This window comes from Danio rerio, chromosome 5, assembly GCF_049306965.1.
Source record: "Danio rerio strain Tuebingen ecotype United States chromosome 5, GRCz12tu, whole genome shotgun sequence".
Taxonomy (NCBI): domain Eukaryota; kingdom Metazoa; phylum Chordata; class Actinopteri; order Cypriniformes; family Danionidae; genus Danio; species Danio rerio.
In genome coordinates, this window is record NC_133180.1 from 69,367,183 (window position 1) to 69,392,158 (window position 24,976).

The window sequence follows — 24,976 nt, forward strand, 5'->3', positions numbered from 1 at the left end:
CGTTTTTAGTTTGTTCAAAGGCTTAAAAAAACAACAACATTTCGATTAAATCTATGAAGGGATTTGAGTAACAACAATTTCGATCTACAATTACTAAACAGTTTTTATAACTTTTTTAAACACAAGTAGGACATTTTTGAAAATGAAAAGTTTGCTTAAACTAGACAGCGTTAACCTTAAAGGTCCCATGTAGTCTGTTTAAAATGTGCATTTTTATTCAATGTTTGATATAACCTCAACTGAAACATAAAGAGAGGGTGGGACATAGTGTAGCTTCTCCCCTTTTCAAAACAGCCAATAGTGTTTAATTTTTATCACAGCTCTGGCGGTAAGAGTGGTTGAGCTCATGTGCATAAAAATAAAAGGAATGAATGATGGGGGCGGGCCATGTCAGACACCAAAGAGCATTTGATTGGTTATGATTTGATGAGAATCTGAAGAATATGGTGACGTGAAAAAAAAAACAGTTATCCATTTAGGTGGAAGGAACAAACTACAAGCTTTGGATGTTTATGTTATCAGTTTTATACCTTCTAAACATAAATATTCAGACTCAGACTCAACTTTATTATCACGTTAAGGGAAACTAAAATTGCAGTAAGGTGCCATAACACAGGCGAAGTTCCATGTACACATTGATAAAATATTACCACACAACATACAATATATCATTACGTAGGTGCATCTCCCTCCCCCTGGACTCATTTATTGACTTAATAGCCACCATTATGAAAAAAATTCTAGTTTTATTTGTCCTGTAAATAGGAACTCTAAAATGACGTCCTGATGGCAGCAGAGTACAATGGGTTATCCGGGGTGCATAGGATACCCTGAGCTCTCTTTAAAACATAATAATGGTAAATTACCATTGGACCAGTTTGGTTAAAACTGATGATCTTGTCTGCTACCTTGGCTGCTCAACCTGTTCTTACTTGACACACTCAGATTACCGTACCAAGCTACAATGCAGAAAGATAAAACAGATTTAATGAATTGTTTATAAAACAGTGTCATCATAGAGGTACAAACCTGAAACGATCTAAGTTTCCTCAGAAAAAAATTCTTTTTTATAGACAGCCTGGGTGTTAGGTTGAAATGTGAACATATTGTCAATAACGACTCCTAGATATTTATGTGTGTCAACAATTTCAATGTCCAAGCCTTTAATATTTGTTATGCTGGGGGTAGGAGAAGCCTTCCTGTAATCTATCACTATGTCTTTGGTTGTACTTCCATTCAACTGGAGAGAAAATCTATCACACAAGGAAGTAAATTCTTTCCAACAGGACCACAACATAAATATTGTCACTGTTTTGGAGAACACTAGCTTAAAGATATCTTAAAAAACGAACAATACTAACATATTGTTACTAACATCTAAAAACTTTATTTTAATTTCATGGGACCTTTAAAATTAGATAATTAACTAAGTAATTAAGTTCAGTCTCACAACTGAACAGAATATTTGAATCTTAAAACAGAGCAAAAACAGAAGAAAATCAATTAAATATTTCAAAGCATATCACTCTCATACTATTACCTGTTTATCTTGTTCCTCTAACTCTCCAAGTATACGGTCCCTGTCGATCTCTGTCTCCTCTAAACGCTGCGCCATCAAGTAGTGCTGCTCACGAGCTTCTTCCAGCTCTTCCCTCAATCTATGGAGCTCCGCTTCTTCACCACGTCTCTCTGTTGTCTGTGAGAATCAGACATGGAGATCTGCTTCATACTAATACATTATTCTATGGCATGTAGTCAATGTAACTGAAACATCTATTGACTATGTCAAAATGATTCTTTGCATGGCCTCTCACCTGAGTCTGATGTCTCTCTTGGTACTTCCTGAGTCTTTCTCTGAGTGAGCTCATCTCTCCAGTGAGCCTATCCTGACAGCGCTGAGCCTCATCTCTATCTCTCTGAGCCGCAGATACTACACGATGCACCTCCTGTTGTAACTCCATGAATTTTTTGTTCACTGGTTCCCCGAGGTCTTCAAAGCTGTAACAGAAAGGTAAAGCAAAGACATTTCACTATTGGACAGACAGTCAGAACTACCGTCTGTTTTTTTTAAAAAGGAGGAGCTACACTATGGTCCACCCTCTCTTCGACTGGATGGGCATCCAACATGTAAAACATTTACCAGAATAGTTGCCGGTTCATTCTGCTGTGACAACCCCAGATAAATAAGGGATTAAGCCGAAGGATTAAGAATGAACGAATGAATAATATCAACCAGTAATAATCTTTCATACCTTAATTCCTTTTGTCCTGTAGTTATGCCTCTTCTCAGCTCTCCTAAATGTCTAGCAACACTCTCAGGGCACAGAAGCTGCTCCCGAACGCTATTTAAATCATCCTGAAAAGCTTCTACTTCCTCCTTTAGACAGTCTCTCTCCTCCTGTAAAGACATTTTCAGCCAAAGAATAAATCAAGTCTTATTGGAAGCTGATTGAATCTTCTATGTAAGCAAGTATACAGTAAAATGAAGTGAGGGGTGTCTATTCGTCCCCCTTTTTTATATAGTCTGAGTTTTATTATTGGGGTATTCCGCAGTAACACACCTGGAGAGCGTTGATCTGTTGCAGAAGCTGTGTGTTCTCAAGCTCTTTGTCTGCAGCCATGCGCACTTGTGCTAAAGCGTTCTCCTTTGCCTGTCGTTCTTTCTGCAGCTCTGCCTGCAGCGCAGAGTGTTCCATCTGGAAATGAAGAAGCCAAGAGTATTCGAATGTTCAGAAGAGTTCACACAAGTCATACTAAATTATCATATGCTTAGATTTCTAAAGTCATATTTGAAACGAACAGAAAGTATTCCCTTGTTCCACAAATTTTGCACATTGATGTTTAAGTATTTTGGGGTTTGTAAAACTTCAAGGGTGCGATGAATATTGTAAAAATCTATAAAGGCTTTCCAACCTGAGTGAGTCGACGCAGTCTGTCCAGCTCCTCCTTCAGCTGTGTGGCTTCAGTATCTCTCTGCTGTAGTTGGCTCTCCAGCTCTGCCTCATATTCACTGACCTGTCCTCGTGCTCGTTTCAGTTCTTCATTCTCCTTCATCAGATTGTCAAACTCCTGCTTCTGTAGCTCCAGCTCCTGTAACACAACAAAAAACATTCCATTGTTCAAACAGCAAAACAGAATCACTGTGCTGCTCAATGGACCCTTTTCAGATTTCTGGGTTTCTCAGTAGCGGAAGTCATCAAAGCTGGGTAAACTTGGGAGAGTAGAACAAATATTTTTTTACACAATCCTATTTGCTGAAATAATAAAAGAAAAACTTGGTGTTATAAAGACTTTCGGAAACAGGAAAAAAGTTGTGCGAGACTGATAACGGCAGTCAGAGAAGATAATAACGTCAAATTTACTGTTTCTTGCTCATATACTCTGCATTTTAAATGCCTTTGCACAAGCTGTAATTTGTTTTTGTTTTTTTATTTCATGCAAAGATGATATAAAACATACATAAACATGGTTTCTGCTACATTTATTCTTCCGTGGCGGGGCGCCACACCAAAATTCATCCCGCCACGGCTACATTACAGCTTCTTTTTCAAAATATTCAGTGTTTTTTTTAAATAGTGGGTTAAAATCGCACCGAAAACGTATGAAAAGGTAAGTTAATAATAACAGCGCAAACTTTTCTGTGATCGTAGTAGTGCTGTGTTTTCTGTTTAACCCTTTAAGGCAGGGGTCTCAAACTCGCGGCCCGCGGGCCATTTGCGGTCCTCAGTGCAATATTTTGTGGCCCGCGCCGACCGCTGTCCACTGACAGAATCAGCTCTCTCTCCCCGCTCCGCTGATTCTATCCGTACACAGCGGTCACTGGCATTCCCCGCCCGCCGTGTAAACAAAGGGGCGGGGATGCCGGTGACGTCACCATGCACCCTGCCCCTTTGTTAGACGCTGTGACGGGCGGGAAGTGTTAAAAGCGAACTCGCGCCGGCCAGAACCAAGGTAAGCTGTTCCCGCCCCTGCCTGCCACTTAGCTACCTATCTGCAGCCTGCCACCTACCTAGCTACAGCCTGCATCTTATATATATTATAGGTAGATACAGACTGGCACAGACTGATGTGACTGGAGTGGGGTGGGGGTGTTTTATTTATACATATATACGCCTTTTTTTAGGTGAGGGAATGGAAGCTTTGAGTGTGTGAGAAGTGTGTGAAGTTATTTTCCACCTTGAACTTCAATAAGTCAAAGTACAGGTCTAGACTTAATGATGATCATCTTCAAGCCATACTGAGGGTCTCAACTGCTTCCGCTCTAAAGCCAAATGTGGTTCAGATTTGTGAGCAGAAGCGCTGTCAAGTCTCTGGCAGCAAGGAGTAGGCAAAAGATGCCATGTTCAGAAGAACTGTTCATAATCTTCACTCAATGTTCTATTAATGTTCAGAACACTTCATGTTCAGAAGAAATAATTAAAACTGTTAATAATGACATTTGAGGACTTTTTTTTTGTGAAATCCCTTATGCGGCCCAGCCTCACCCAGACTTTGCCTCCTGCGGCCCCCAGGTAAATTGAGTTTGAGACCCCTGCTTTAAGGCGACGTGCTGACTGACAGTCTGATTGACAGGTGCGTGAGACTAGCAAACACGTAGCTTTCAGTTATGATGAACAGTTTCCATAATTATACTTTATTTATAGATAAAGGTCTGTGGCTCTGCATATAATGACTTTATCTTGATGGAGTTTATAGCCGTTTCACTTTACTTCAGGACGCATTAATGCCGGAGTCTGCTCCGCAAGTCTATCAGAGACATTCATAAATATTCCTAGCAAATAAACGCACTAAATAACACTTCAGCCGCGTTTATTTTAGGGCGCGCAAGAAAATCTGCACTTGAGCAGCGTATATTTGAGGGCGCGCAAGAAGTTGAGCACAAGCAGAGGAAATCGACGCTCAAGCAGAGATTGACATGCTCGTAAACTATTACATAAATGAGATCTCAATGTAATACTGCGCCCATGACATTTGTCAACGAAATAACGCCACATGTAGTGGTAGATCTTTGTAAAATGGCCAATAGAGTCTGCCACCACAGCTGGAAAAAATCCTAGAGGAAACACTAATAAATACATATGAATGTGCATACGTTTAAAACAAAAATAATATTAATATAATAATATAAATATTAAAACTTTCAAGGATTTAAGATTAGGATGACTGTTAAACGCATCTTGTAAAAAAGGGTACATATTGTTAAAAACTACCTTCTGTGTGATTTCAGCACTCAGGGCTTTATTCTCCAGCTGTGTGAATTCCTGCTCCTTCATGTCTAAGAGGTGCTGCAGAGTGTCTTTTTCCCTCTGTAGACGTCTGCAATCTGATTGGGCTCTCCGTGCTTGGTCCTTCACACCGCGCAGATACTCCTGAAGACCTGAGATGATGCCCTCAAGGTCACGTTTGAGCGCTTCATTAGCAGCTATCTGACCTGAAAGAGTAGACATATTTCAGTAATCATAAACTCCTATCTATTGACCTTATTCTGCAACGCATAAGTGCGCTCATATTTGCGACTGTTTTAGAACGTCCGATTCAGTTGAAATGACTTGGAATATTAAACAGCAGAAATGGGTCAAACTGCTTGCTGTACAAACAATACAATGTTAATGACTATACATAAAAAGTAGAATATTATAATAAGAAAACATCATCAAGCTATTTATTATCAAAAATCAAGTGGAAGTGAATGAGACTGGAAATTCATCGTTCATTTTCCATCAGCTTAGTCTTCGTTTCAGAGGTCGCCACAGCGGAATGAACCGCCAACTATTATAGCATATGTTTTATGCAGCGGATGCCTTTCCAGGCACAACCCAGTACTGGGAAACACCCATACACACTTATACACTACAGCCAATTTAGTTTATTCAATTCACCTACAGTGCATTGCATGTCTTTGGACTGTGGGGGAAACCGGAGCACACGAAGGAAACCCACACCAATCGGGGAAAACATGCAAACTCCACACATAAATGCCCATCTGTCCCAACTAGGACTCAAACCAGCGACCTTCTTGCTGCGAGGCGACAGTGCTAACCACTAAGCCACTGTGCCGCCACAGGAATGTAAATCTGAAGCCAAAAAAAATTCTCAGCACTGCGCCCGCTTGAATTTGAATAATAAGGTCAATAAATACGTTTATATTTTCCAATGAATTGAATAGTTCCTCACCATCAGTAAGCTGCTGCTCCAGATCTTTGATCTCCTCGGTCTCCTTGTGGATGCGTGTGATCATGTCATCCAGCCTGCGCTCCAGCTCCTGGTGCTTTCTGCTCATGATGGCCAGCAGCTGTGACTTCCTGGACAACTGAGCCTTCACATGGGTCTGCAGGAGTGACAGAAGACGGTGTCACGGTGTTATCGGTGTCACAGTGTTATTACATGATCGGTTCTGCTAAGAAATCAGTAAATACTCAATTACACTGGAAAAGTTGAAATGCACAGTGGGTCAAATTATTTTTGAACACTTCATGCCTTTTCCAGGTAAATTTATTTCTAAAGGAGCTGTTAACATAAAATAATTCAATTCAGTTCAGCTTTATTTGTATAGCGCTTTTACAATGTAGATTGTGTCAAAGCAGCTTCACATAAATGGTCATAGTAACTGGATCAGGGTAGTTCAGTTTTTAGTGTTTAAGTTAGTTTAGCTCAGTTAAGTGTGGTTTGAAGTCATTATTGAGAGTCCAACCACTGAAGAGCAAATTCATCGATGAGTAGCTTTTCAGATCCTGAACCATGCAAGCCAGTGGCGACAGCGGAGAGGGAAAAAAAAACTTCACCAATAGGAGAGTGAAGAAAAAAAAAACCAGAAGAACCAGAAAAGAACCAGACTCAGTTCGGCACGACCATTTTAATTTCTCCGCTGGCCAAAAGTCTTGTGCAGAGCTTCAGTCTCAGCAGTGGAGGCTGGAAGCTGGCCTCAGCGAAGACTCGTCTGTCCCTGGAGCGTCACTGTAATCAGTCTCATACTCTCCACTCCCCCATGACCAACTGCTGCTGAGCTTAGGATACGGCCTGGTCCCGGATATGGACACCTTGGGATCATCTCGTAAGCCAGATTTTTGGTTAAAACCCAAACAATTCAAACCCACAAATGAAAAAAAAATCAACAATGACAACTGAACAACACAAGGATAGATTACTGAACTACTAAAATGTATTTAATACTTTGCATAAAATACTTTTTTAGTAATGATAACTTCAAGACGCTTCTTGTATGGAGAACGCATCAGAGTCGTAAGGAGAGTCATATGCATTGCTCAGCTGTGATTTTTTTTCTCAGTCTAAGAGTCTAAACATCTTTGATGGTTCTGTGGGTCTCGTCTATGAACTCCGATCTTTCAGGTAAGGTAACATTATTAATCCCCATGGGGAAATTGATTTGCAATATTGCAATTGTCGGGTGTTTAACACATAACAAGGGTCAATAATAAATCACAGTTAGAAAATATCCAATAAAAAAAAAAAAGAAAAAAACATCAGAGCTGACAACATAGTTAATTACTATTTGAAAATCGTACTGCTTGTGGGATAAACGAAAACGCCGTCCTGTTTTTTAAAACCTGAGGCACACAGAGTCTTCACCCTGATGACAATATTTCAAATATAGACGTAAGAGGATGTTTTAGTGCTTTAGTACACAAAAATATACTACTTTTTTTCTTATTTTCTATTGGATTCATGTCAGGTGATTGGCTAGTCATTACAACAGCTTTATTTTCTTTTCTGAAAGCAGTTGATAGTTTCATTTGCTGTGTTTTGGATCATTGTCTTGATGAAAGCTCAAGCCTGATTTCATGTTCATCATCATCCTAATAATGTAGTTGTTGCGACTAAAGAAACTAATATTAATTCACAATGACAAGAGGCAGGGTTCCTTTCTAATCATTAAGAGATTTCAGCTGCTGTCTGGGCTTTCTAAGCCTTTTATACGTTCCTTTCTTCATGTGCTCAATAATTTGCCCTGTGTCATTAAACTTCACTTCTAATTGAATTAGTTTTATTTTGTATGTGTGGGTTACTTTAATTGTAAATGACATCAGATGAAAGTTTCAGCGCCTTTAAAAATGTTTTTGAGAAAAATGGTGACAGGTTCAGTATTTTTGTTACCCGTTGTATATCTGATTAATTCCTTTTCTGAAAATTTACTCTTTCATTTATTACTTCTCTAATCGTACACTTCCTCTTCCCTTGTCCCAACAATTTATCGGAAAGTGTTTCCCTAACCCCTACATAAGCATTATTTTAAACACAATGCCTCAGGTTAGTTTGCTTTAAAACTAATCGAAAACTACTTATAAATAAAAAATAATAACGGTACTTCATTTTATCAAATGTTTGGACGGTAGTGGTTTTAATGCTGTGCATTATCAAACCAACAGCTCTCCAAAGTAATGAAAGCCAAGTATAATATGCAAGTCTGCAAACCCCCTGATGACCTAATGGTTTTGCAATTTCCTGTTATAAACATTGAATATGTACGACATTCAACTTTCGCGTCACGAAAAAAATAATCAGCTTTAAAAATAAATACTGTTTTTACTGTTAGAAACTGATACTGATTTCTACAAAACGACATCAACAGCCCAAAACTGCAACAGTATGACAGCAGCCTCCCATGAGCCCCTCCAAGACCCCACTGGGGAACTTACTACAGCGGTGCGCCTGTCATCTCTTCAGTTCTGTCTCTAGATATCCATTTTTCTCCTGTTGTTACCCCATAAGGAGTAACGGGAGCTCTTTTTACAGAAGGAGAGCATTTCCTGTCTCTTTTCGGCGTGGCTACTCTAAACTTCAGAGCTTTTGTTCATGAAGTCCAGCTATCACCACAAGTAGCCCCCTCCTCATTCTCCCCTCCTCCTCTTTCAATGCACTCTGTCCACCCTCCGCTTTGCTCCCTTTGAATCAACACAGGAAACTTCTGGCTTCAGCCAATCAGATTGAACAACTCGGGCTGAGTGGGAGTAAGGAACCTCTTCGGCTCCACCCACAGCATCAACAGATTTCCCCCAGGACAGAAGTGCTCTCTTCTTTCTTAAAGAGACAGGCGCCTTATTTTATATGCCTGTTACTTGTTGCTGAGCATCATGGGTTGGCAATGATTAATTCCTTAGGGAAGCATAAAAACAACACATCAGTGATATTTTGCTGTGATCATTTCTTTAACAAAAAACAGGAAGACTTGCTGTTTTATATCTGTTTTATAACATAAACAGACAGAGGACTTCAAATATGATTTGCCTAAAGGCTGATTTGATTATTAGAATATAACAGACTTTAAATGAAAATATTTTGAAGGTGTCGTTGAAGATATAGCACAACCCTCTTAGTGTGATCACACATGGGTGTAAACAGTAACACCAACATGTGCATTGTAGAAACTTGTAAACATTATTTCTGCTAGATGTTGCCTTCATTTTTAACACTTCAGATTGTGTAAACAGAGCATTAACTATTTAATCCACTATTTATTCATCAGAGTTTACGTATGAGGGTAAAATAGCTTATAATGAGTTGATTTCTGTTTTGAAATAATTGTCTGGGATCCGTAAAAAGCCTACACTTCACATATTAGTATTTCCAATAGAAATAGAACTGTAAAAATACTACAGTAAATCCTGATAACCATAAAGGCGTCAGCTAAATTCATTCTCAATATGATAGACTTAAATGCAGATTTTAAATAAGAATAAAAGCAGCAATTACATAAAACAATAATGTAGACTTTCACATATTTATACAGTTGAGGTCAGAATTATTAGGCCCCCCATCCAAACCCCACCCCTCTTTGAATTTTAAATATTTCCCAAATTATGTTTAACAGAGTAAGGAAATTTTCACAGTATATCTGATAACGTTTTTTTCTTCTAAAGAAAGTCTCATTTGTTTAATTTCGGCTGGAATAAAAGCAGTTTTTAATTTTTTTAAAAAACATTTTAAGGACAAAATTATTAGCCCATTTAAGCTATATATTTTTCTCGAAAGTGTACTGAATAAACCATCATTATGCAATAACTTGCCTAATTACCCCAAACTACCTAGTTAACCATATTAACCTAGTTAAGCCTTTAAATGTTACTTCAAGCTGTATTGAAGTGTTTTGAAAAATATCTAGACAAATATTATTAACTGTCTTCATGGAAAAGATAAAATAAATCAGTTATTAGAAATAAGTTATCAAGTGTGTTGAAAAAAAATCTTCTCTCCCTGTTAAGCAGAAATTGGGGGAAAAAATAAACAGGGGGGCTAATAATTCTGACTTCAACCGTATAGGATTTTTTTTAAAAGAAAAATTACATTTGATTAATAAAGTAAAAGGAGTATTAATGTAAAAATGTATTTAAAGGACAAATGTTTTATTATTAAAAAGTAAAAATCTCTAGTAATCTCACATTTAATCAATATAATGCATGCTTTAAGAAAAGTATAATTCATAAGATCATAATAAATGTATTCTGACTTAAAACTTTTGTATCTGATGTATTTAACTATCAAATGAAAGATTGCACCAGAATGTAAAACACTGTGTTGACATATAGCTAGGGCCAGACAGAATCTGCGGACATTTTTTGCTATTTCTGCGCAGAATTTTGCGAAAAATCTGCAAATTATTGTGGAATGATTTTGGCACTATCATAACTAAAAATATGAATATGAGTATATGAAATAAAATAATAATACCCTTTAAACTTTTATATAATGTTTACAATGCTATTCTAATTAGATTCACTAAATTGGTAAACAAAGCAAGTTTCTTATATATTAAATCTACTTAAAGACAGGAAATATTACTTTACACACTGTATTGTAGATAAATCTTATGAACATTTTCATATTTGTCAATAATATACCTGACATTAATTTAAAAATGGAATGAATATAAATTTACACACAAGTAAATAAATACTCCATGATGAGTTAAAAATCTGTGGATTTTTGTGCACAGGTTCCGTGTGGTCCTACCTATACCTAATTAAATGCATCATTAAACCAAAAATCTGTATTTACCATTGTTAATCTGAAAAAGCATTGAATACTAGGTGTATTCATTTATTTATTTATGAAACCAATCAACCACAAGAGGCTGTGAATTACAGTAATAAATGTTGGCAGTCTAAATCGCGTCATCACAACAACACTATTCACCCAAAATAAAGTCACTGTAATGGACAGATTCTTGTAGCTCATTTTTTTAGATCATAAGGGTGTTGAGGCATGTGTTACTGACATGTTTGGGGTCACTGGGATCCAGGCTGTGCAGCAGATTCTGCAGCTGCTCCATTTCATCCTGAGCTTGATTCCTCTCAGCATTCAGCCTGTCCAGCTGTTTCTCCACAGCCTCCATCTCTCCTCTCAGCTCTCCAAGATTCTGTATCCTCCTCTGAAGCTCCTGTCTGAGCTGCTCCTTCTCAGCCTCACTGATCTATAGTCGAAGTCAAAATTATTAGCCCTTCTGCGATTTTTTCTTCCCTTTTCAAATACTTCCCAAATTATGTTTAACAGAGTATTTTTCCTTCAATATTTTTCTTCTGGAGAAAGTCTTATTTGTTTTATTTCAGTTAGAACAAAAGCAGCTTTTTTTTAAACCATTTTAATGTCAATATTGTAAGGCATTTTAAACAATATTGTTTTCTGATTGTCTACAAAACAAACCACTGTTATACAGCAAGAAGGTCATTGGTTCGAGCCTCGGCTGGGTCAGTTGGCATTTCTGTGTGGAGTTTGCATGTTCTACTCGTGTTCACGTGGGTTTCCTCCGGGTGCTCTGGTTTCCCCCACAAGTCCAAAGACGTGGTATGGGTGAATTGGGTAAGCTATATTGACCATAGTGTATGTGTGTGAATGAGTGTGTATGGATGTTTCCCAGTGATGGGTTGCAGTTGGAAGGCTATCCGCTGTTTAAAACGTGCTGAATAAGTTGGTGGTTCATTCCGTTGTGGCAACCCCAGATTAATAAAGGGACTAAGCCGAAAATAAAATAAATGAATGTTTAGATGTGTGTTGAAAAAAAATATTTTCAGTTAAAAAGAAATTGGGGAATTAGTTACTGTACTGTCAATAATAAAAAAAAAACCTATTTCAAAAAATCTAAAAAGAACTTGTGTAAAAAACAACACCTTTCAAGTGGTCTTTATAAAACAATATCCTCTTATATAGACGGAAAGCCTCACAGATAGTTCAGGACTCCACTCACCCTCTTCATTATGAATTTGAAAAGCTTTCTTCTGGTACACAGCAAAAACAAATATTTTTAAGACATCTTTTATACCGTCTGCTATTATTATATTAAACAAATGATGTATTGACAAATGAAGTAGTTTATGGGCTCTATTTTGACGGTCCATGCGCAGATCGCAAAAAATGCGCTTTGCGCAAAGGCACATGGTCTAAAAGGGTTGAGTTTATGTTCTTAATGAGTTATAGGTGTGTTTTGAGAATAAACCAATTAGACTCTCATCTCCCATTCCCTTTAAGACCCAGCTGCGTCGCGCCAAGAGCGCATTCGCTATTTACAGGACGCAAAGTAAGTCTAAGTGGAAAAAATGAGAATTTCACAAGCAAACAGTGAACAGTTGACAGTTTTTTTAACAGAAAACTGTTAAACAGAGCATCTACTGCGTGAGAATGAGAAATAATGGAACTACTTTCACATTCGCTCTTGGATAGGGAAACCTTTACGCACAGACATCAATTAGCCTATAAATAATTAATTTCGTTTGTTAAGCGCAAAGATTTGTTTCAAAACTATTTCTAAATTCAGTTCTAATTTCTAGCAAACGAATAAATGAACAATAATGACCTAGTGTGGTCAAAATACTGAGTTATTTCCAAATACACCTGCCATGCCCCATATGCTCTAAAACCTGACAGGTGGGCAAATCTAAGCTTGTTTTTAATAAAACAAATATAAATATGGATATAATAAATAATACTGCTAATAATAATAACATTATACAGAAGCAAATTGTTATGAATGAACTGAAAAAGCCTCCTGAGATGAAGAAGACATAAAAGCAGTGATTTTTCATATTTATGTAGGCTAGAAAACAATATGTTTTGTAATATTTTAATCCTTTATATTTATATTCTATATTTATTCTTATTATATCCTATATATATCCTTAATATTTAATTTTTTTCATATGTAAAGATATTTGCCTATTGGTCTCTTGTGCGTATTAAGCAGTGCGTAAGCGAGGCGCAACTCTGCGCCGGAGTTTAGACCGGGTTTGTTTTGGTCTAATGAAAAATCTATTATAGTTTCTCAAAATAGCGACGCGCCAGCGGTCCGCCTCAGAATGCCTTCCTTTTTAGACCAGAACGCCTATGGGCGCACAAATGAGCGCTAATGCATTTGCTATTTAAACAGCGTAGCGCAACGCCTCAAAACGACTCTTGCGCCAAGCTGAAACTACCAAAAGACTATCTTGCGCCACACTGCGCCGGGTGTATGATAGGGCCCAATATGTTATGCTGTGACTGTGAATCTGTTTGTGGTTTTATGTTGGGTTGTGTGTTGGTAATCCATGGTGTGGCAACTTTGTGTTTGTGCTTAGTGGTTGTGTTTGGTATTTGTGATGTTTGGTGATGTTTAGTAACATTTTGTGATGCCAAAGACAAATTTGTGGACAAATGTGTGGACAATAAAAACTTCTAATCTCTATGTCAAAAGATCAAATGAAATTCTCAGTTGATGGCCACTATAAATAAACAAAAAGGTGTTTTAAAAAGCAACATCTCACCCGTCTCTGGGAAACTGCATCCTCTAGCTGCCGAAGCTCTTCACTGGCTGTAAGGATCTGCTGCTCTCTTGCCTCAATTTCTTTATGTAACTGCTGTAATTTCATTTCAGCTGAAAGTAAAACCAAAATACAGGCAACAAAAAAATTTTGTGAGGCCACAGTACAAACTATGAAATTACTTTGTCATTAATATTTGGTGCACTTCTAAAGTACAGGAGGATGATATTGTTTATGTACACAGTATGCAAATGCAAGGTCTTTATACCCAACTTAGTTCCAAACTTGAGCAGGAATGCTGGTGAGAATAAATAAATAAATAAAACTCCAGGTGCCCTTTAAACCTCTATACCTGCGAGCTGGGCATGTCTGGACATGTAATCTCCTGGGCTATCGGTCTCTGTCAGGTCTGAGGCTGGCGGATGCTTCTGCTGGCCTTGTGTGCCAGTATTCTCAGTCTCTGATGGGAATTTGATGTTTCTTTTCTGACGAGACTTTCCAATGTACGGACTCTCACTTATTAGGTTGTCTACCTCCACCTCCTGAACAACACAAGAGAATGTCGTCTATTAAAATGAATCATTTGATTCATGAGTCATATTATCATACACAAATCAGCACTAAATAGTACATACTGTTTAATATACATTTTATTAAAACTGAACTAAAGGTAATTGTGCTGCAGAATTTGATCATTACAGCACCACTGTATAAAATGCCACAATTATTAGAATGCAACACACTGTTATAAACTCTCAATGGTAAAAAAAACAAAATCATATTATTAAATTTGAAGTAAAGCAGGCAGTCAAGTTTACGATATTTTTAAAATGTATTTCCTCTTAATGAAAAATATATAAGACACAAAAGCTATGTATTTTTATGTATTTTACTATAGCTTTTAGAACAAGTGTGACACCATCTCGGAACACCTTGATTAACTGCTTATATATATATATATATATATATATATATATATATATATATATATATATATATATATATATATATATATATATATATATAATATATATATTTAGCTTAATATAATATATATATTTAAATATATATTATATATTATAATATATATATATATATATATATATATATATATATATTATATATATATATATATTATATATATATATATATATATATATATATTATATATATATATTATTATAATTTTATAATAATAAGAATAGATATAGGATATAAATATAAAGGATTAAAATATAACAAAACATTAAATAACTTTAATTTTAGTGGCTTATATGAAAGGCAAAGGTCTCTAGATTACACTTATCTTACCAAAATAAAATAAGATCATTCCTTGATTTTTAAGCGTTTAATTAGGACGGTAAGGTCTGACTTTGCTTCTTGTCACTTAGTCTTGTCACTTAACAGAAATAATGTACAATATAGAATATAAAGTCATGGTGCAGAAGAAAAAGAATGAATATTGTGTCTGACTCCCATGAGCTTAGACGACTGCATCCATACATCTCTGCAATGACTCAAATAACTTATTAATATAGTCATCTGGAATGGCAAAGAAAGCGTTCTTGCAGGACTCCCAGAGTTCATCAAGATTCTTTGGTTTTATCTTCAATGTCTCCTCAAACATGCTCAATAATGTTCATGTCTGGTGACTAGGCTGACCAATCCCGGAGCACCTTGACAGAAACTTTGATGTGGGGGCTGAAGTATGAGAATGAGCGCTATCCTGCAGAAGAATTTGCCCTTTCCTGTGGTTTGTAATGTAATGTAATGAATTATTTGTTGCTCTAACAACTGGGATCGGCAGGCAGTGTGTGTGTGTGTGTGTGTGTGTGTGTATCTATCTATCTATCTATCTATCTATCTATCTATCTATCTATCTATCTATCTATCTATCTATCTATCTATCTATCTATCTATCTATCTATATATAAATATATATATACACACACACTTATACATACATCCACACTGTGAATGATATTTTAATATTTTAAAATATCAAACAGAAATATTAAACATATTAAACTTTTTTCAACATTTAGTAATACAAATATTTCTTAGGCAACAAAATAAGCATATTAGAATGACTTTCGGATTATGTGACAAAATACTGGCTGATATATTAATATGAATTTAATATTAACTTTTAAATAAATTCAAATACAGAATAATTATTTTAAATTCCACAATATTACTGTTTTTTTTACTGTATTTAGGATCAAATAAATGCAGTCTTCATTAAAAAAAAGGATTAATTCCAACCTGGAAATGGTTTAAGAGGCCAGCTAAATTAATTTCACACCCCAAAATGAACATGTACTTACTATAAAACCCAAACAAAGCAAATACTTACAGGGTCTGGATAAAAAGGAAGAGGTTCAAACTTGACATCTATTTTGTGAAAGGCCAACTCCTGCTCGAGCTCATAGTGTTTCTGACAGGCCTGGGTCAATTCCACAGTTTTCTGCTTCAGCTGTATAATGATAAAAAGTTTGTATAAACAGAACATTCCACCTTAAAACAAAACACACCAGCCACACTTCACTGCAAACCTTTTCAGCTCAGGATGACGTTGGATTTTAAAGGGATAATTCAACCTAAAACTGACAATTCAGATTAACATTCTTTATTCTGTTGAACACAAAATAAATCATTTTCAAAGAAAGCTAAAAACCTGTAACCATTAACTTCCACTTCCATAATTTCTACAATGAAAATCAATGGTTAAGGTTTTCAGCTTTCTTCAGAATTTCTATCTTTTGTGTTCAACAGAAGAACTCATAAAGGGTTGGAACCACTTGAGAGAGTAAATAGTGAATACATGTTCATTTTTAAGTGAGCTATCCCTTTAAGAATATGCTTGCACACCACAAAACTCATGAATACACAGAGTGACTAATGATCATTTAAGATTACCATTAAAATTCACACATGCATTAACATGCTAAGAACGTAGCAATGCCATACCAAAAACACGGCTCTCAAAAGCGAGCACCTGAGAGAACAGGAGAACATAATGTTGGCATCATACAATGATGGATGGAGTACATGTGAATACCTGACACAGAGAATCCAGCAGAGGAGTGTGATGTGGAGGCTGATATTAAAGCAAGAATAAAGAGAAAAGACAGTAAAAGACATGCAGCAAGAAGAGAACAGGAACCCAAGAACCAGGAAACCAAAAGAGAAAAAATATTGAGCCAGTGCAGAGTAATTTACCTTTTCTAACAGATTTATTCAAATGCCAGGTTTTCAAGAAATTCTGTTTAGCTAAAAGAACACTCAACTTTTATTTTGAAATTAGAATAATTTAGCTTATTTTAAGAATATGATAAATAATTTTGGATCCCATCATGTCCTCTAGATGTCAACAGTTGAGTTTTACATCCATTCAGCCGATCTCCAGGTCTGGCAGGAGACCTTTTAGCTTAGCTTAGCATAAATAATTGAATTGGATTAGACCATTAGCATCTCAAAAGATAACATTTAAAAAAAGAGTTTAGATAATTTTCCTGTTTAAAGCTTGACTCTTCTATAGTAACATTGTGTACTAAGACTGATGGAAAATGAAAAGTTGCTATTTTCTAGGCAGAAATGGCTAGGAACTATACTCTCATTCTGGCGTAATAATCAAGGAACTTTACTGCTGTACTATGGCTGAAGCAGGCACAATGATATTACACAGAGCTGTTACCTAATTACCTAGCTGAGGACTATTTTCAGGCACAGAATGGATTAAAATAAACTTGTAAAATGAGTCTATTTCCAAATAAATTTGGTGAATGAGGTAACAAACACATCCTCAAACAAAAACATTACTTAACACCATTCACAAAGTACCTTTAGAACAGACGACAAAAGTGTGGGGTAAGAAGAGAGAGCTGAACAGGAAATTTGCTAGAAATAGAAAGTAAAGGGGAAAAAAACTATGAAAAAATAATGAAAAAAGTACACATACTTTCACTATAAGAGGAAGAGAAGATATTTGAAAACAGATCTAGAAGCAGATATCGGAAAGTTAAGGATTAAAGGCAGCATGAAACAGAATTCACAACCCTTTTTCCCTTCCAGTATGTGACATAATTTTGTATAAACAAACACTTATTCTTAATTAATATTATAATGCATTAGAGGTGGAACATTTCTGAGAGGAATTAACAGAATAATTGTATCTCTTTGGAGCAATATGAAGTGTGATACATTGCAAAACAATAGAAGGAAAAATATATAAGCAAAACACCACAGCCAAATATTTTAGTTAATAAATTTTTGCATGTGATGCTTTATGGAATGACACATTTAAATATGCAAATGAGGCATTATCTACTTAAATACACACTAAGTTGTGTCTCATTCAGATAAAGAATAAAAAAAAAGAATTATTCAACGAAACCAGGTTTAAGATTTTTGTTATTTATTCATTCATTCATTCATTTTCCTTTGGCTTAGTCTCTATTTCCGCCACAGCGGAATGAACCGCCAACTATTCCAGCATATGTTTTACACAGTGGATGCCCTTCCTGCCGCAACCCAGTACTGGGAAACATCCATACACACTCATTCACACACACACACACACACACACACACACACACACACACACACACACACACACACACACACACACACACACACACACACACAACGGCCAGTTTAGTTTATTCAATTCACTTATAGCACGTCTTTGGACTGTGGAGGAAACCCCACTCCAACACAGGGAAAACATGCAAACTCCACACAGAAATGCCAACTGGGACTTGAACCATTGACCTTCTTGCTTTGAGGCGACAGTGCTAAGCAATGAGCCACCGTACCGTTCTTCTTGTTATTATTTTATATTCTAAACATATTAGAGCAAACAGATCCTACAGAGGAGATTTTGGATATATTTTTCTTTATAAATCAAAAAATATTTAAAAATATATTTATAATAGGATTATTTTACATCAATCAGTGTGGAATGATGTATGTTATGTTTTATGCTTCTGACATTAAGATTTCTCAATCAGTGCATGGGGAAATCCTACATAAAAAGACAGCTTATATTTTTAATATAATATAATTAATTAATTAATATAATTAAATTAAATAATATAATAAAATTAAAATTAAAATTAAATTAAATAATATGATTTAATTAAATGTATGTATTCTAATTTAAAAAATACAGATGCAAAAATATAATGTGTATTACTAGTCTGAATAAATACATGTTATTGGGGCAAAATTGGTCAAAAACTGACAAGCACATAAAAAATGTATTTTGATTTAAATAATTATATTTGATTTGGACTTTGTGACTTTTAGAATTTACTTCACAAGGAAATGCTCTAAAATAAAAAACATTGTTATTCATAAGCTATTACAGTTGTGTTTGAGGTCAAAATGGCCAACTCCTTGACACTGGAGCGGATGACATGACCCACCAGTTCAGACTTGGTGTCCAGTTCTCTCTTGAGCTCCTCATGGCTGTGCTGTTGATCCTGATTCTGCTGCCTCAGGTTTTGGTTGACTGTTTCCTGCTGTTCCAGTTGTTCCAGTGCTATGGTTCTCTCTCTCTGAAGCCGATCTATCTCCTCGGCTCTCAACTCCAGCTCTTGCTCCAAACGCTCCACTTCCTCTGTAAAGACAGCAGAACAGGGCTCAGATTATGCTAGCGCATACTGTAAAAAACAGTAGAAGATGAGATATGGTTTACCCATGTGAAAGCGTTGATGTGCTTGCTCTCTTTCTTGTGGACTGATTTGTTGTCCATCTAATATTTCCAGTGACCTCAGTTTGAAGATTAGGAAGAGGTGATAGTGGGCCAGACTGGAGACTGGGTTTCCGGCTAATGTTAGACACGTCAAGTTGTTCAGCGGCTTCAGTTTAGCCAGCTCATGAAGCTAAAGGTGCAATGTAAGTGCATAAACATTCAATAGCAGTCATTTACTTTTATGCATGTGACATTTGAATATTATTATTTATTTAATCCATTTAGACAATCTCCAGGTGTAGCAGGAGCATTTTTAGCTTAGCTTAGCATAGATAATTGAATCTGATTAGACCATTAGCATCTCACTCAAATATGACAAAAGAGTTTAGATCATTTTTCTATTTAAAGGTTGACTCTTGTGTAGTTACATTATGTACTAAGACCGACAAAACTGAGAAGTTGCTATTTTCTAGGTTGATATGGCTTGACTATACTCTCATTATAGCACAAAAATAAACTAACTTTGTTACCATACCATGACTGCAGCAGGTGCAATGATATTAAAAATGCCAAAACTGTCCCCAGCACCAAGAGTAAACTCTAGAAGAGATACAGCTGTGGCTAGTTAGACATGTGTACATCAGTAGAGCATAATTTGTGCTATATTGAAAACAATTATATAAAATAATAATTTTAGTTTACATTACTATGAGGAGTAGGTTTAGGGTTGAGGTAGGCGTATACATTAATAAAATATAATTTAATGGCAATTTAATAAATAATAAAAATAATTCTTATTAAATTTCAGCTGTATCCCTTCTAGCAACAACCAAAAATAAGCCCTACACATAGTTGGAATATGTGTAATAACAATGCACCTGCTGCAGCCATGGTAGGGCAGCCAAGTTCCTTAATTATTACACCTGAGAGTATAGTTCTTATCCATATCAGTCTAGTATATAGCAACTTTTCATTTTCTGTCGGTCTTACACAATGTACCAACAAAATAGTCAAATTTTAAATAGGAAAATTATAGATTTTTTTTTTTTTGAGCAAGATGCTCTTGGTCTAATGTGTTTCAATTAGTTATGCTAAGCTAAGCTAAAAGTGCTTCTGCCAGACCCTGAGATTGGCTGAATGGATTAAAAAAAAAACAGTTAAATGCAACTGTTTAACTTTATGGGAGTTGTAAAATGAAAGAATTCAAAAAAGTGGAGTGTTCTCTTAAGTGAATAGCTAACAAATAGATTATCTTTTACTCAAACTCGTGTAGTTCCAATCCTGTGACTTTCTTTTTTTTTTTAAACACAAATTAAAAATATATTTTGAAAATGTTGGTAAGTAGATAGTATCATTGTATGAATAAAAATGCTGAAACTATATTGAAAATATACAATTTTAAAAATGTTCTACAGGTTTGAAAAAATATGAAGGTGATTTTTTTTCCACAATTAAAGACTTCTTTGTTGATTAGCTGTCTTAATTAAACGATAAACAAATACAAAACCATTGCTGAATTGTACCCACTGAGGATATATTGTTGCTCTGTAGATTGACGGTCTGAAGGGATCTGAGCTTCTTTCCAAACCAAACTGGGAGATCTTCAATGTTGTTGAATGCTAAATTCAGAACCTGAAGTTTTGTCATGTGTTCCAGACCTTCAATTTTACTGCAGATGAATGAAATACAAATATTTTTAAAGTTAAAACTTGATAGCATCTATTCTTTTTCAACACAATGAAAAAGTCAATCTTTTCGACTAGAGCAGTGTTTCTCAACCACGTTCTTGGAGGACCACCAGCTCTGCACATTTTTTTCTATGTCAAATTAGCCAAACACACCTAATTCAGATCATCAGCTTATTATAAGAGACTGAAAGACCTGTAATGCATGTGACAGACAAATGAGGTGGTCATCCAGGAACGTGGTTGAGAAACGCTGGACTATAGCACATTTTATTCAAGTTTTCTTACTGTATTCTGTTTCTGGAAAGGTGAAGCTCCCGTAACTGACACAGTTTCTCTAGTTTCTCAATTCTCTCAATCCTGTTGTTGCTGAGGTTGAGGACCTGCAGGCGATCACACTTATCCAAATTTTCTATATACTGAAAACACAGTACAATATAAATTAATGCAAAATACAATTAAATGTAAACTTTATCACCCTCATGAAGCATTAACAAGATAATGTCTAAACCTTACCCTAAATTGATGGTTGCTCCCCATTGCCATAGACAGATCCAGGGTCCGCACAAGAACTACATTTTCGCATTTAGTCACTCTCCTGATCAGATCTTCTGTGATGTATCTGGTTCCCTTATATTGCCTTTTGTCTGTGAGTAGAAGTGTGTAAATGAATATGCACAACTATGTTTTCATGTCCATTGTGTTTAACAATATTCTAAAGGAAAAATAAATATAACTTTTAGACATGACATTTCGTAACATGTAAAAATGTTAGTAAGATGGTAAATTAAACAAATATTTTGTTCACAAAATTCACAAATTCAACTTTTATTCACAGAGCACATCATTCATATGTGAGTTAATAATTCATCTCACACTTCTTGTTGTTCATTATACACCAAGCAGTACGGTTGACTCATGTAGACGCAATTTTTTGACATCATTACGTTAATTAGGGCATTTGTTTAAAACTAGGGAAAATCATAATAAATGACAAAAAAGATACAAATCATTCTCACACAAAGATTGCTAAAATTATTTATGTTTATTTCACTTTTTTGCATCAAAGTTTCAAACATGAAGTAATTTGGTACCACTTTACGTGTCCATTTGTTAACAGTTAACCAACTGCCAATAATTATATATTGTTAGAGTATGTATTTATCTTTAAGTATTAGTTTAAAAAATACAATTGCTTGTTGTTAGTTTGTGTCCAATGAGGGCAATTATAAAACTACATTAACCAATATATTCAATATATTAGTTATATAATAGTTAATCTCAGAAAAATATTGGTTGTAAATTCTAAACAGGGAAATCCAATTACAAGCCAATGACTATCAAAGTGGGTGACGCGATGGCTCAGTGGGTAGCACTGTCGCCTCACAGCAAGAAAGTCGCTGGTTTAAGTCCCTGCTAGATCAGTTAGCATTTCTGTGTGGAGTTTGCATGTTTTCCCCATGTTGGAGTGGGTTTACTCTGGTTTCCCCCACAGCGCTATAGGTGAATTGAATAAAATAATTTGCTGTAGTGCATGTGTGTGGATGAGTGCGTATAGATGTTTCCCGGTAGGCTACTGGGTTGCAGCCCATTGGTTGTAGCCGGGAGGGGATCCTGTGTAAGACATATGCTGGATAAGTTAGAGGTTCATTCGGCTGTGGCGACCCTTGATGAATAAAGGGACAGAGCTGAAGGAAATGAATGAATGACTATCCAAGTACAACAATATTCATCCATTAAACAGTGCTATTGCTGCTTTTAAGTAATACTTACATGCTATTTCAGACTGAATATTCAAAGTAGCCTTGTAAACAACATATGACCGTGTCCCAAGTGCATGAATGTGCAAATATAAAACCAACGTTTCCTTACTAAAAAGTCATAACTTAATACAAAAAAAAAACTGTCTAAGCATCTGGAAATTTAGGACTCCAGAAGGCAGATCACACCAGTCACAAAACTCCCGTACTTCAGCAATAAGATTTAGATTTACCTTCATCACTGGGCTCTTCTCTCGGACCTCCATCCTCAGCTTCAGGCAATGAGGTTGTGTTGGGAGTCACAGGTTTGCTTTGGGGGCTCTTGGAAATTTTGGTTCCCAATATTGGAGACTGTTTGCGCATCTGAAAACCTCTTTTCATTTTACACTCATAAGATGTTTAACGTTACTGTAATTTACATTTATCTCAAGAGACCAGCAAATAGGCCGTCCATCCTAATTATTTTCGACTATTAAAAACAATGTTATCGTTACGTCTAATGTTAGTGATTTATGCAATGCAGACCGAATCTGACAAAACTCAAAGACAACATAAAACATAATTAGTGAATGTTTTTAATAAAAAGTTTAACATGTAAGCGCATGGTCAGTCACTCATTAGCGAAGACTGGTCAACTTTTGTTACCCAGTTTCCATAGTGACTGATCCCAAGCGCTTATCCAGCAACCGTCAGCTTATTATGAATCTCTATTAAAATAATCATTAAAACCAAGCGGATACAAGCCTGTTAGATTCACTTCTTATCCCAGCTGTCATTTAGTTAACTCATGCGTTAGTTAAGGATTAAAATGAGCGAACAATTCTCTTTCATTCCGTATCCTCTGCATGAACTTAAATGATTCGCGGTGGTGTTTTGATCACGTGACACTGTTGCAGTGTTTTCAAAATAAGAGTCATCAAATGCGCACTCATTTCCAGTGTTATATTTTCCAACATATTATAACTACATACATTCATAAAAAACATGCACTTTCCAAAACACATTTTTATCATCCAGCAAGTTTGTTGTTTATGGAAATAATGAGTTGTTTAGGCCTACATAAATACTATTAGACAGCCCCCCTCTTTACAAAATATGAAAATGACCTCATCATTTATTCTCCCTCGCGCGATTTTAAACTGTTATGAGTTTCTTTATTCTGTTAAATACAAAGATTTTAAAGAAAACTAGTTGCTGACACTTATTGACTTCGTTAGTAGGGAAAATAATATTGAATTCGGCGTGTTGCATTTTCTAAACAAGAATCCTCAAAATGCGCCCTTTAAATGCACACTTCGTGTTAAACAACAACATATAATACATACATTCATAAAAACAACATTCACTTTCCAAAACACGTTTTTATCATCCAGCAATATTGTTATTTATGGCAATAATTAGTTGTTATCTCCTATATAAACCCCACACCCCCCAATAATAATAAAAAAAAGAAAAATTACCTCATATTTTATTCTCCGTGTGATTTTAAACTGTTATTAGTGTCTTTATTCTGTTAAATACAAAAGAAGATATTTTGATGACTATGGAAGTCAACGTGTTGCATTTTTCTAAATAAGAGTCCTCAAAATGCGCACTTAAAATGCACACTTCGTGTTTAACAACATATCATAACTAAATACATTCAAAAAAACAACATTCACTTTCTAAAACTCGTTTTTATCATCCAGCAATGTTGATATTTATGGCACTAAATAGTTGTTAAGGCCTATATAAACACTGTTAGACCCCCCCACCCCCTAATAAAAAAAAATCTAAATAACCTCATATTTTATTCTCCCTCGTGTGGTTTTAAACTATTAGTTTCTTTATTCTGTTAAATAAAAAAGAAGATATTTTGAAGAATACTGGTTGCTGGCATTTAACGTATTGCATTTTACTAAATAAGAGTCCTTAAAATGATCACTTAAAAAATGCACACTCCTTGTTTAACAACATATAACTGCATACATTTATAAAAACAACATACACTTTTCAAAATACGCTTTTATCATGGAGCAACATTGTCATTTGTAGCAATATTTAGTTGTTTAGGCCTATATAAACACTATTAGACCCCCCACCCCACCCCCT

At 35.6% G+C, this 24,976-nt stretch overlaps 1 protein-coding gene across 7 annotated transcripts in view; it reads right to left on the reverse strand.

Moving 5' to 3' along the window:
- cntrl (centriolin) overlaps positions 1–23,768 on the reverse strand; it is a 548,241-nt gene extending 524,473 nt beyond the window's left edge. For 3 of the 7 annotated variants that reach the window (XM_073951560.1, XM_068221551.2, XM_009301931.5), the window contains exons 1-18: positions 23,119–23,768; positions 21,642–21,772; positions 21,414–21,544; positions 20,968–21,109; positions 19,444–19,630; positions 19,172–19,365; positions 16,804–16,842; positions 16,099–16,218; positions 14,095–14,284; positions 13,746–13,855; positions 11,231–11,425; positions 6,175–6,328; positions 5,211–5,431; positions 2,914–3,090; positions 2,562–2,696; positions 2,253–2,398; positions 1,815–1,998; positions 1,541–1,696 (exon numbers count right to left, since the gene is read on the reverse strand). In XM_073951560.1, coding sequence (XP_073807661.1) covers positions 1,541–1,696; positions 1,815–1,998; positions 2,253–2,398; positions 2,562–2,696; positions 2,914–3,090; positions 5,211–5,431; positions 6,175–6,328; positions 11,231–11,425; positions 13,746–13,855; positions 14,095–14,284; positions 16,099–16,218; positions 16,804–16,842; positions 19,172–19,365; positions 19,444–19,630; positions 20,968–21,109; positions 21,414–21,544; positions 21,642–21,772; positions 23,119–23,266 — 2,760 coding nt within the window. In that variant the 5' untranslated portion in view covers positions 23,267–23,768. Of the gene's footprint in view, positions 1–1,540; positions 1,697–1,814; positions 1,999–2,252; positions 2,399–2,561; positions 2,697–2,913; positions 3,091–5,210; positions 5,432–6,174; positions 6,329–8,654; positions 8,799–11,230; positions 11,426–13,745; positions 13,856–14,094; positions 14,285–16,098; positions 16,219–16,803; positions 16,843–19,171; positions 19,366–19,443; positions 19,631–20,967; positions 21,110–21,413; positions 21,545–21,641; positions 21,773–23,118 lie in introns of those variants that run through there. The other 4 variants (XR_012406453.1, XM_073951561.1, XM_009301932.5 and 1 more) reach the window with 2 other exon arrangements.
- Positions 23,769–24,976: the final 1,208 nt, after the last annotated feature.